The sequence below is a fragment of the Gopherus evgoodei genome, chromosome 2 (genome assembly GCF_007399415.2).
Source record: "Gopherus evgoodei ecotype Sinaloan lineage chromosome 2, rGopEvg1_v1.p, whole genome shotgun sequence".
Taxonomy (NCBI): domain Eukaryota; kingdom Metazoa; phylum Chordata; order Testudines; family Testudinidae; genus Gopherus; species Gopherus evgoodei.
In genome coordinates, this window is record NC_044323.1 from 130184378 (window position 1) to 130198706 (window position 14329).

At 40.8% G+C, this 14329-nt stretch overlaps 1 protein-coding gene across 2 annotated transcripts in view; it reads right to left on the bottom strand.

Moving 5' to 3' along the window:
- SEMA5A (semaphorin 5A) overlaps positions 1 to 14329 on the bottom strand; it is a 620036-nt gene that overhangs the window by 136330 nt on the left and 469377 nt on the right. For both annotated transcript variants that reach the window (XM_030551691.1, XM_030551692.1), the window contains exons 14-15: positions 13178 to 13321; positions 3120 to 3267 (exon numbers count right to left, since the gene is read on the bottom strand). In XM_030551691.1, the coding sequence (XP_030407551.1) occupies positions 3120 to 3267; positions 13178 to 13321 (292 nt within the window). The remainder of the gene's footprint in view (positions 1 to 3119; positions 3268 to 13177; positions 13322 to 14329) is intronic.

Genomic DNA, 14329 nt, shown 5'->3' on the forward strand with positions numbered 1-14329 from the left:
AATTTGGCGGCAGGTCCTTCCCTCCGAGAGGGACTGAGGGACCTGTCGCTGAATTGCTGCTGAAGAGCCGAATGTGCCTCCTCTTTACGTTGGCCGCCCCAAGCACCTGCTTGCTGCGCTGGTGCCTGGAGCCGGCCTTGTTTGAGGAACAGTTAGCCAAAGACTCAACAAGTAATAGCAATTTTTTTTAAGTATATGAGAAGCAGAAACCCCTGCTAAATAATCAGTGGAGCCACTGGATGATTGAGGTGCTAAAGGATGAGAGCCATTGCAGAAAAACTAAATAAATTCTTTGCAGTGGTCTTCACGGATGAGTATATGAGGAAGATTCCCAAACCTGAGTCATTTTTGTTAGGTGACAGATCTGAGGACCTGCCCCAAATTGAGATATCATTAGAGGAGGTTTTGGAACAAATTGATAAATTAAACAGCAATAAGTCACCAGGACCAGATGGTACTCACCCAAGAGTTCTGAAGTAAATCGAATGTGAAATTGCAGAGCTACTAACTGTAGTCTCTAACCTATCATTTAAATCAGCTTCTGTACCAGATGACTGGAGGATAGCTAATGTGCTGCCAATTTTTAAACAGAGTTCCAGTGGTGAGGCAAACTGGCTGAAACTATAATAAAGAACAATATTGTCAGACATATAGATGAACATAATTTGTTCAGGAAGAGTGAACATAGTTTTAAAGTAAAGGGAAATCATGCCTTACCAATCTACTAGAATTCTTTGAGGGGGTCAACAAGCATGTGGACCCAGGGGATCCAGTGGATATAGTGTACTTAGATTTTCAGAAAGCCTTTGACAAGATCCCTCACCAAAGGCACTTACGCAAAGTAAGCTGCCACGGGGTAAGATGCTCTCATGGATTGGTAACTGGTTAAAAGATAGGAAACAAAGGGTAAGTATAATTGGCCAGTTCTCAGAATGGAGAGATGTAAATAGTGGTGTCCCCCAGGGGTCTGTTCTGAGACCAGTCCTAGTCAACATATTCATAAATGATCTGGAAAAAAGGGTAAATAGTGAGGTGGCAAAATTTGCAGATGATACAAAACTACTCAAGATAGTTAAGTCCAAAGCAGACTGCAAAGAGTTACAAGAGGATCTCACAAAACTGGGTAACAAAATGGCAGATTAAATTTAATGTTGATAAATGCACAGTAATGCACATTGGAAAGCATAATCCCAACTCTACATATAAAATGATGGGGTGAAGTTAGCTGTTACCTCTCAAGAAAGAGATATTGGAGTTTCTGAAAACATCCACTCAGTGTGCAGCGACAGTCAAAAAAGCAAACAGAATGCTGGGAATAATTAAGAAGGGGATAGAAAATAGGATAGAAAACATCATGTTGCCTCTATATAAATCCATGGTATATCCACATCTTGAATACTGTGTACAGATGTGGTCGACCCATCTCAAAAAAGATATATAGGAATTGGAAAAGTTTCAGAAAAGGGCAATAAAAATTATTAGGGGTATGGAACTCTTGCATATGAGGAGAGATTAATAAGACTGGCACTTTTCAGGTTTGAAAAGAGATGGCCAAGGGGAGATATGATTGAGGTCTATAAAATAATGACTGGTGAAGAGAAAGTAGATAAGGAAGTGTTGTTTACTACTTCTCATAACACAAGAACCAAATGAAATTAATAGGCAGCAGGTTTAAAGCAAACAAAAGGAAGTATTCACACACTGTGGAACTTCTTGCCAGAGGATGTTGTGAAGGCCAAGACCATAACAGGGTTCAAAAAAGAACCAGATAAATTCATGGAGGATAGGTCCATCAATGGCTATTAGCCAAGATGGGCAGAAATGGTGTCCCTAGCCTCAGTTTGCCAGAAACTGGGAATGAGTGACAGGGGATGGATCACTTGATGATTACTCGTTCTGGTCATTCCTTCTGGGGCACCTGGCACTGGCCACTGTTGGTAGACAGGATACTGGGTTAGATGGACCTTTGGTCTGAGCCAGTGGGGTCATTTCTTATGTTCTTATGAATCTATATTTGATTGGTTGTGAGTCTCTTAGAAATAAAACTACTAGTTTTACTGAAACAGTTAAACCAAAGAGCTGTCTAAATGTAAGCATGCAGTAATGGAAGGAACTGTTTGAATATACCAGACTATGTTATCGTTGTACAACATTTTAAGAATGATGCTGGTGAGGGGAATCAGATTGCAAATCCCAATAATAATAAGCTTACTGGATCAATTCTAAAATCTGACAAAGCACCTCATAACATTCTTCCTAACTCATGGAATTTCCCAAGGCTATCTGGGGCATGAAATTTTCACTTGAAACCATGAGCAGATTATTTTAAATCCAAAATACTGCTCAACCTTATGAATCATATAATGTTAGTACACAATTATCAAGAAAGATCTGTGTGGAAAAATTACAGATTACATTCTAACTTCTCTACATCAGTCACAGAAATTTAAACGCCAAACTGTGTCATATATTTTCCTTTGTGCCTGTCACCACTGGAAGAAAAATATTTTGAAAAACTTTGCAGAATTTAAGACTGCTTGGTTAATTCGTAAAGTTGAATCAAGAAAAGAGAAGAAACCTTTGAAAGTGTTCAATCTGCTTGCAAAAGTGAAATTTCACTTGTGGTATAAATTTCAAAAGTAACAGAGTAAGGACATATTAAAAAACCAAAAAACAAAAAAGATTATAAATTACCCTTTATTTTGTTTTGAACAGGCCTGCTAGTGGTCTAACAAAAAGTCCACAATCAATGAATGACAAACTTCACAATTATCAAGTTTATCCTCTGAACTTAGGAAACTTAAAAATTAGTCCAATATGTGAGGACCCATATTCCTCTTCTACTTTTATAGAATTCTGACTAGAACAAAGTGAGCATATTTTTCTTCTAGTTTGCAACAAACAAAATAAATATGCCTATGACAAATCCCCATCTGTAACAACTTTCCTTTTGGAGGTCTCTCATCTAGCTAATGTCGTATAACAGCATCCTCTAACTCGCAAACATGAATTTCTCTCAGTAAAATAAAAACAATACAGCTATAAATACACACTCATGAATCAAAATATTTGCAAAGCATGCAAGTATTTGTTGATGGGAAGGCATAGAAGCTACTCACCACATTACAGCCAGGGCAGTCAGGGCCATTCTCACACATCCTGCGACGAGCCTGAATCCCACCCCCACATTGGGTAGTGCAATGTTCCCACGGACCCCAGCCTGTCCAAAACATATGTGGAGGGCACAGCAAGTGCTCATTGCAGTATCTGTGACAAGGGAAAGCAAAAGGGAAAAGGAACTATTTAGTACAACAAAAGGTGTCCAACTTCTACATTTTCCATTATTTAGAAAGATGTTTGCATATGGAAATGTTTTACCCTGATTGCCTTATATTTATTTGTTGAACGCCTTTTTTTTAAACATCACAAGCAACAGTTGTCAAACTATATATAGTGTATAACCATTAATGGAATTGTATTTTGTAATACTGTGGGTGTAGCATTTTCTTCATTGTCTAATCTCTTTCTACAATCTATTTAATTGTACTGGTAGCATATTATTCACTATAGTAGTTAGGTCAATCGCTGCTTTCGTAGAAGTAACACACAGAGATACCTGAGGGCAGAATTCGGTTCATGGACAAGATAAGTAGACATCTATGTTGACATTGCTTTATTAGAAGAACCAAACTTTCTTTTTCCAGTTCAAATATAGCTGAGTTTGCTTTTCAACTGTTTCAGAGTATTTCATTTTATAGGTAAAATAAGAGATAAAACATGATTCCAAGCATAGGAATACTATAGTGTTTTGATTATGTTATTGCTTTTACCTCTAAAGTGTGTTTCTAATCATTGTAACCTAGTTAGGTTTTCTCAGTGAGCTGCAAACAACCTGAATCAGAAGAGCAGATAGCTATCCAAAGGGAGAAGCCAAATTCAACTTCATGGATTTTGTCTGGCCTGAACAAAATCATACAGGACACAATTTCCTTCCTTCCTCCCTTCCTTCCTGCTGCTGGTGTACTGGTTACCTAATATCTATTTTCCCTTTACCCACTCAGCAAGTTTCTATCCATTTGTAATGTCCTGCCATGAAAACTGGCATTAATATTTCAATCTCAATTTTTTATACTTGAATACAAATAATGATGTTACATAACTACTGTTGCCTTCAATAGAATCAGTGGCAGGGACCTTTCTTTCACAAATCCCTAAAAATCTCAACCTGTAATTCTTTATTTCTAAAGTATTGGGGCTTGTCAAGGTGAATAGTTAGTGCATGGCAAGCTGGGATGTAAATATACAGTGCACTGCTTTGGCCACACAAACTAGGTGTCTGTGTGGACCCTGCTACTGTGCACTAATGGCTCCCTAGTTTGCAATGGCCTACTCCCATTTCAGTGTGGAACAGATCAAAGAGCACTAGGTACCTTTTAATGCACAGTAGCAGGATCCACACAGGCAGTTAGCAAGCGGCAAGCGAGCGTACTGTAGGTTTACACTCCAGCTTGCTGCACACTAATTATTTACTAGACAAGCCCTCTCAATGTTTAGAATCAATTGCTCTGTGTGTATGTGTTTGTATTGCACATGTAGATGTATGTTTACCTTACATGTGGGATTCTACTTCATAGCGTAAATTTTGCTTTCTGGCCAGTACAACTCCACTGAAATTAACAAGGTTGCATGGGAAAAATGAGTCCAAAATCTGGTCTGATGTGTATGTAGAGCAGGGCAAACTATTCACAGCACATAATGTATTTGATTGAGACCCTTTCCCCCCCTTTTGTGAGAATTATCTGAGAAAAACTCCAATTTTTATGTATTTGCTAAATCAAATTATCCAGAAATAGGTTGTCCAAACATATTCCAGCCCGTGTATTATTTATAAACTATTCACCTATTTATTTGAATATTCACTATTAGTAATTTGCTGTTCACACTGTAATTGGTCACTTAAGTCACATCGTGGTGTTCTGCTCTGATAGCTTCCAAACCCTCAGAATGTTCACAATTGCTTTGCAAACATTCACTGTGCAAAAACAGTCATATGCACACATTTGCATGCATATTTGTGACACTCTTCTTTGTGATCAGTTGGTGAATAGAGGAAAAGGGATCCTCACACATGCTGAAGAAATTTCATGCTTTTATTAGTCAAAGCAACACGCACACATTTTTTGCAGTATTCCACCTGCTCTTAGAAAAGCAGTTGTAATGAACTTTGGGACACACACACATGCAATAAAATGAATCTCTGTCATTAAGCCAAGAAGCTATAGGTTCATGTCACATAAAATGTGCTATAAATGAAGTGTCTTTTTTTAATACCAAGTCCCATTTTCAAATGTCAACATGTCATGTTTCTTGCTCTCTCTCAAGTAAGCATAGGTGAGAAACAAGACTTTACCAAATTAACTTTGTAGCTGATACTCGAAGTGTTTGAAAGTTTAGGAGTGCCGGAATTCTGCTAGTCAAGTCCTGTTAAAGATACATCTGAAGCTACAAAAATCACAAAGTACTTATACAATCTGCTTAACTTTTAATAAAGCAAAATCAGCCACAGAGCTGGGTTTGCATTTTTCTCCCGTTTTGAAAATATCACCGCACACAAGTGTAGTCTTAGATTCACCTCAGCCAGCCAAACTCCAAAATCATCAGGTATGTTTTTATAGTTTAAAGATCAATTGCAGGGGTGAATCTGGGAACTGTGTTGTAGCATGGGGTTTTGAGCCATGTTTTATTAAGCCTCTTTCCGGCTGCATTTCAAATTAGCCAGTAACTTCTTATTCCGTTTTACACACACTCTCTCTTCCTTTTAATTTTTTCCCCATGACCCAGAGGGCTTACATTCTACAGTAATTCAGCAAAACAAGCAATGCCAGAAACTAAGATCTGTGTTTCTGGGCAGGCCTAGTACTAGTCAGAAACTAAGATGGGAGCAGAAGGGAGAATGGCACACACACACACACACACAAAAAGGCTAGGCTAGTGCAATGATCCCCCCTCTCCTTTTCTGATGAGTTCAAGTTCAATTATTCATACATAGGATTGGGAGAAAAAACAACACAGATGAATCTACTGCAGCATCCCCTTTGCAGAAGCAGCCTCTATGTGACGTTTCAAAGGAAGGTAAAAAAAACAAAATCTCCAACAATCCACTTATATAGTCAATTCTATTTCACGAAGGGAAATTTCTTGCTGACCACAGCAGAAGGTAAATTTATGCCCTGGAGCATAAAGATTGCCAGCCCTTTAAATATTTACCTAAATTAGTTTAACTGCAACTGCTATTCTTATTCCTAGAAAGCTATAATGCTTTAAAAATTACAGTTTTTTTCCTCAATAATACTGTGCAGCAATGAGTACCATAGGTTAATTATATAGCAGTTGTTAAAAATGGATTCTTAATTCATTTAAAATGTGTTGTAATGTTAATTGTGTGTCCTCTTTGTTTCTGTTCTCTATTACAACAGAGTGTGAATAATAACCACCAATTAGACTCCTCTATATTGTTATGCTGGAAGGTGTTGGTGGCTATCAACTAGGGTTGCCAGCTTTCTACTTGCACTAAACTGAACACCCTTGTCCCACCCCTCCTCCGAGGCCCTGCTCCTACTAACTCCATTTCCCTTCCCTCTGCCGCATGCTCTCCCCACCCTCTCTCATTTGCTCATTTTCACCAGGCTGGTTCAGGGGCTTGTGGTGCAGGAGGGGGTGAAGGCTCCACGGCAGGGCCAGAAATTAGGACTTCAGGCTGCAGGAGGGTGCTCCGGGCTAGGGTGACCAGATAGCAAGTGTGAAAAATCAGGACGGGGGTGGTGGGTAATAGATGCCTATATAAGAAAAAGCTCCAAATATCAGGACTGTCCCTATAAAATCGGGACATCTGGTCACCCTACTTGGGTCGGGGGTAGTGCTCAGAGCCCCCTGGCTGCCTCTACGCATAAGAGCCAGAGGGGGTATGCCGCTGCTTCCGGGAGCTGGGCGGAGCCACAGCAGGTGGGAAGTCTGCCTTAGCCCCGCTGCATCGCCAACTTGACTTTTAACGGCCCAGTCAGTGGTGCTGACTGGAGTTACCAATCAGGCATTCTGGTCGAAAACCAGAAACCTGGCAATCCTACTATCAGCAGGCATTTCTTTCATCTTCACTTAAGCACAAACCTCACTGAGGCTCATGTGTGTGCTAGCCACCCTGCATTAAGGTTAAATTCAATAGGTTCTTAAACTCCTTTAGGAAATAAGATAGCTGAAACAACAGAAAACACTACCCCAAGAGACTAGGCCACATGCATGACTAATCAGAAGCTGAGCTACGGTAGGCAAAGGTTTTTCTTCCTGGAGCTGACCGCAAACTTAGGAGTCTTGTGTGTGTATATGTGTCAGCAGTACACAGGACGAGAAAAGCCAACACAGAGCCAGAGAAGCACTGATAGGATAGCCCTGAGAGAACACCACATGAAAGAATTTTCTGGACAGAGTAATGTCTGGAAGGGCAGGCCTAGCACTGTGAGAATGGAAACAGCCTCCTGTTTGATCCTATTGTGTTCAGAGAAAAAGGATTTTGTATATCCTTTGTAAATAAACAGGATTGACCTACAGAAATATATTATTTATATCATAAACTTCTACAGGAAACAACGCTCAAGGCCCCAAACCCTGGCTAACTGCTTGGGCTGAAAGAGGCAACAATATCACAGTTCTCCTTCAATGCTCCTTCCCAGACTTTTTCAAACCTCTTCTCCTATATAAGCAACTCCTGCACTTCCAGTTATTTTCATTGCTCTTATCTTGACTTGTTCTATACCTACTATGTCATTTTTGAAAGGAAGTCATTGACACTAAATGCATTTAGTAAAAATATCATTGACAACAACTTCCATATTATTCTCTCTTTTCTTAATGGAACCAAACACCTTTTTCACCATTCATTTATTCCTTCATTTTTGACCAAGATTGAGCAGATGTTTCTGTTGACATGTCCATGCCAATGCTTAGGTATTTGTCCTGACAGTTTAATAATCCAGAATCCAGTATATACCAGTGAGTTAAATGATTCCTTTCTAATGTTTATTACCTTGCAGTTGTGTACAGGCTGTTTGATTATCAAGTTTTTAACCCCAGGCTCATCACTGTTTTCCCTGAGCAGAGGGGAGCTGAAACCTATAGATCTAAGCATGATGTGGGGTGAGCTGACTCTGCAGCATACTCATCCCTATCTCTCCAAACCCCTCCATAGTGATTCCGATCCATAGGTGTGGGCAGGGAGGGGAAGATGGCCAAAGCTTTGTCAGATTCTCTTCCTCAAACTTTCATAGAAAAAAGAAGCAAGTTACTGAAGTAACCTGACTGGATTCCTCACCCATGGTGAAGCCTCCTCTCCAGTATCCCTAATTTTCTGTGGAGAGTAGTGGTCAGAGATACCTTGCCAACTTGGCTCCTGTAAGAGCTGGGCTGTCAAGGGGGTGGCGGGAACAAGGAGAGATAGTGGAAATGCAGAGGGAGAGATCTGTAGGTTTAATGAGTTGATCCTCCATCTTCTAACACAGGATGGGAGGGGAGAAACCCTTACACACAATGGAGGAAGGAAGAGGAATAATCATACACTGAAACTTGAACAGTTTCCACGGTCTTCAAAGAAATAGCCCACACAGAGAAAAATGAAGCCATTTCTGAGGTCCTTCAGGAATTCATCAGGATTCTTCACTCTTGAGTTTTGATGAGAAACAATCTATTGTCAGCAAATGTTGCCACTCCACTACTCTCACTCCTTCTCCATATTGTTTCTAAATACACTGAACAGAAGCTGTACTATTAACTTCTCTATATGCTGAGATTGGCCAGGTAATCCTATTCTTAGGGCTCGTCTTCATGTACTACTGTAATGCTGAACATGAAGATGCTCCTATGGTGACGGGAGAGCTTCTCCCATCGGTGTAGTTAATCTACCTGCCCAAGAGGTGATAGCTATATTGAGGGGAGAAGATCTCCTGTCAACATAGAATCATTTACACAGGGGCAGGGGGTTAGATCAGTATAACTACATCGCTCAGGGGTGTGCATTTTTCACATCCCTGTGTGATGCAGTTATACTGATAGAAGTATGTTGTGTAGACCTGGCCTGCGTTCCTAACTTTTAACCATTTTTTCATTCTTTTGCTTGAGCTCTGGGTCACAAAAGACCCCTGTGCTTAACTTTAAACTGGTAAATAGTCCCATTGATTTGAAGGGATTACTCCCATGCATAAAGTTATGCATGACGTGTGTAAATCTCGCAGATCAGGGAGTTTGTAAGGTTTCATGGACGTAACTGAGGGGGAAATCTGGCCATATATACTTGAGCAGGATAAATTTTTGTTAAATGAATATTCACTCAGATTTGTAAGTAATTTAGCATCAGCCATGCTCATGCCCCTTTTGTGTTTACTTTCTATAGAATTTTCCAGACAATGGAATTTTATGAGCACAAAAGTTCATAGAAAACCTGCTTCAAAGTTGTTTGCAAATACTTGTGGAAACTGAGTTTTGTATTTACATGCATAAGTATTTGAAGCTGAAGTGAGTGCATGTTTGTACAGTCAGGATACAGAAACAATACTCTGTGAAATATCTGATGAACTACCACTAGCTAACACTCTTGGATATTGAATTCAGATGTGCAATTGATCATAATGAAGCAATGTAGTTAAAAATGCTTCGAAAATTTGTTACATAATTTCAGTGAATAAACCTGAGGAAATCACAATCTCCTTGCTGTTGTTCTGGAAGCAGGAAAAGAAGTTACACTTTCTTAGTAAATTATTAGTTGTGAATTATTGGCTCAGCACTACTAAATATATGGGCCTGATTTAACAATGCATTACTCCAGTTTTATACAGGTATAATTCATTGGTACTGGAGTTAAGCAGTGGTAAATCCAGCCCATTATACCCACTGGTTCTCCTGTATTCACTGTTTTGCCAGCTCAAAAAATTCTAAGATACAAGAGAAGGAGTTTTACTTTTACAAAACCTAACACTGATTTGCCCTTAGTATACTTTGCTCTTTAAGATGCAATCTAAAATGATTTCCTCAGTTACTTTTCTGGTACCAAGGTGGTCCTGGGGAATGAAGTGAGGTTGTACTTCAGTTGTCTGGAAAAGCAGCTTTATAAATGATGTTACACTTTTTTTTAAGTAACTCAACTACTTCAATCTTTTGAACCTTCACAGCTCTTCAATACCACCATCTGGTCCTTGCAATTTATTATTATTTATTTTCTGAAGTTATTCCATATATCATTGTCCTTTTTTACAACTTGCTTTTCTAGGGTACCCACTGTCTCAATAGTGAGCATTTGATTTCTGATTCACTGAAATGATTTCTCATTTTCTATACTGTGATGGGGTTTATGGACTGCACACTGGGCCACTGGGGCTGACCAATCATTGTAGGCTCAGGAGACCACGCCCCCTCTCTCCTGCTGTGTATGCTCCAGGTGGAAAGGACAGATAAAAGGAGACAACTCAGCTCAGTAGGGACTGGCTGAGGAGGAGGAAGGACATGTGCTGCAGGCTCCTGCAGAGGAACCATCGACTCTCCAGACTACTGAGGCTAGGGACCTGCACAACGCTGTGGAGGAACAACCAGCTGTGGAAACTGATGGGAACGCAAAGACACTGCTAGCCAAGGAGATGCCCAAGATGGGCTTTATGGTAGGAAGAGGTGATGTGTTGGGGGTGCATGCAGGGCCAAGTGCCCCCCCACAGCAAGCTTCCCAGGCGGGGAGTGGAAGGGGCAGGGCCAGAACCTCTTCCAGCCATGCTGAGATGCTGCCTGGTACAGCACAGCAGCTGCCTGGGAGAGCACCTGGCTGCAGCAGCAACGAGCTAACCTCCGTCCTGGGATTGGCTTCCAGGAAGAGCGGCCAAACGAGCTGGAGCCTCCTCCCCACAGCATGTTCGGCCCCTGTCCCCAGAAGCCGAGCCTAGGCAGGGAGTGGGCTGCCACTGTTGCCTCTCCCAAGCCAGGCTCTCTTCCAGGAAGCTGGCTACAGCAGCAACCAGGAGCAGCTCCATCCCACTCCCCACCCGGGCCTGGTTTCCAGGGAGAGCAGCTGAACATGCAGAGATACGGGGAGCTGGTGGCAGTGGGAGGATAGAGCCCCTCTCCCCCACGCAGGTAATGTAGGGTGGGGAGGGGGCAGGGAGAGCAAGGCGGGAGGAGACACATGGGTAGGTGACATGTCGTCCCCTTAAGGGAGGCACCAGTTGTCTAACAGGGAACATGTTATGAGCTGATTCCTCTATCCTTAATAGGAAGTTTACCGGCTTCATGGGGCCCTGGGTCAGAACCCGGTAGAGTAGGGTGGGTCCAGGTTCCCCTCCCACTGCCCTACACTTGCCACTAGATGTGACTACCAGGGACTCTTGATATACACTGTCTGTTTGCTCTGCCTCGCCCAGAGGATTAGGGCCCCCAAACTGCTATTGATTGTCCCAACCAGAAGGCCCAGGGACCATAGACTGACTGCTTTCTCTGCCCTATCCATGGGTCCTGAGTTCCTGATTGTGATAGCCTGATTGAGCATGGATTCTCGATGATTCTGTGATGAGGTGTATCAACCATGCACTGCGTAAATGAGGGCAGCCCATGCTGGACATGCCAAGCCCCTGTGATATATACCTGTCAATATTTGTTCTTTTAAGTGTCTATTTATCCTTTAATCCATTTTACAATTATAATACAAAAAATGACACAATACTTAACCAAAACTCACCCTATGAATTTTAGTCAAATCTCAACTCCTTTTTAATATAAACTCACTCAGATTCTCTTTTGCACTGTACTGACCAGTCATCTCAACAAAACTGATAACTGGTGTTAAGGCTGGGAGAGAGCTATGAGATTTTAGTTTAAGTTCCATATTTCCTGGGGGCAGCTTTTTACTTGGATAACCTATCTTCTGAGAGTATATTACAGCATATCAAAATCTTGGTCTTTTGACCAGAGAATGATATATATGCATTGCTCTGAAACAGTCAGAAGTGTGCACATTTTCTATGACACTCGCCCTTTACATTTTGTGTCACATGGACAGAGTCCTAGAATTTCTATGAAAACAGCAGTGTGGCATGCAACATTGGCCCATTGGAATGACTTGTTAACATGAAATGGTAAAGTTGTTAATCTAATTTTTCTCATTATTTTCATCACTGGAAAGATGCAGGTTTAGTGAAAAAAATTCAGTGATCTGTTTTCCCCTGGTTCCGTGAATGTACCTTACAGGAATACTAATGCAAATTTTAAATGTACATCCAAAAAAATATAGATCCTTATACATTTTTTGGAACTGATGGCTCATATACTCAGAATTTTAAACACTATTACATGATTGTATCACAGCTTGCTATTTCTTCTGAAGCTGACAGGATGCCCCTGGCAACAAGATAATACATCTCAATGCAGTAGTCTGTCTAAATATTTATATATAATGAATGTTTAATTTCTTTGTTGGGATTCATGGAAGGTAATAATAAATTGGAGTCTCTTAGATGTGTGAGTGATGGAATCAAAGACCGAACTGTACATTTTGAGGTAGTATGACAAAACATCTAGTATTGGGCGAAGCAACAAACTGTGAAATAAAAGACCAAGTTAAAAGCTGACTTGAACTGTTGAGATATACACACAAACAATTTCAGCTGTACTTACTAAAGAACATATTTTATTCCAGTATGGTGTATATTTATTAGATACAAACAAAACCCTTAAAACTTTCCCACTTGCTGTATTGATGCTTAATTTTATTTAAGATATAAAAATTGAACTTAGTCCACCAGTAATGCAGTGCTGTGATCTAACAACACTTTACTGCAGACTTTGAGTCTGGTCAAGTTGCAATTCAAACACAGTACAATCAATTTCCAGAGTCTGAAGGGATAGTAGAGAGGAGTGCCTCAACACAATCAGCTGACTGGCATTGCTGGGAGCTCAGCTTGTTCGGGAAGAACTCAGCTAAGTGAAAACTGAATGCACTGCTGAAGTCCATATCCTTGTTAATAGTAATTGTAGTAAGATATTGTAATGGAAATTTAAAAAAAAAGAAAGAGAAAGCAGGTAAAAGAGAAAAATGTAACGTGAAAATGAACCTGAATGGAAAAAAATTAAAACAGGCAATGGAGAAAAGATAACTCACCTCTCCTCACGGTTCTGTCCCACACACACACGGCCCCCGTGCCGAGGAGTTGGATTGCTGCACGAACGCTGGCGGACTTGAAAACCAATTCCACAGGTGGTACTGCAGGGTGACCATGAGGTCCATAGAGTCCAGCCCCCATTTCTAGGAGAATAAGAAGCCTTGGCTCTGTCATCTGGTATAATATACAGTGAACAGCTACATGGATGTAACTGAGAACAGAATTTGGCCCATTAATATCTGCAGAGATAATTAATTCTGCGTAGAGTTAAACTTCCAGAAGAACACTTGGTGGAAAAAAAGATACTTGTTTTTGCCATTGTTTCAATCTGGTCTATATGATATATTACTGCTAAAATGGGCCTGATGACCAAACAAATATAAAACCCATACAAGTCCTTGTAATCTGACTATGTAAGAAGGTATGAAACATAGAATTTAAGGCCAGAAGGGACCACCAGATCATCTAGTCTGATCTCCTGTATCTGACACGTCTCCAACACCATCAGCAGCTGACACAACTGAAAACAGACCAAAATATTATAGGTTACAAGAAGCTATAATAGGCCAAAAATGGGAGGGACCAAGGTCCACCAGTGCCCGAGACCCCATAATAGCAGGGAAATGATTAAGTGAGATATACCCTGATAATCTTGGCAAATGATTCACCCACTGCAGAGGAAGGCAAAAACCTCTCAAAGATGCTGCCAATCTGTAAGCAAGAGATAGCCAGCCAAGCACCTAAGACAGAAAATGCCCAGTGATACCTCAGAGCCTTTGCCCACCCCACTGAATCTCCAACTGAGGGCATCCTTGATGGTTCAAAGTAAGGAGATTAAAAGAACAAAACAAAATACATGGGGGAGGGACAAATCCTTCTTGATATCTGCAGGTGACTGGCTGAAACCCTGAAGCATGAGCTTTAGGAACATAAGACATAAACCAGAAATGAGACCCTGGGCTTCCCCCGACCATCACAAGCAACCCCATCGACCCGTCAGAAAACTATAAATGCTTTTATTGTGCCTTGGACAACTCTGCTAATTGACCATAGGATATTGGAATTTCACTGCAAATACTTCTAGAGATGAATCTCCCCTAAACTGGGCCTATGTAATATTACTATTCCCATTGGGTTTAAAATATATATTT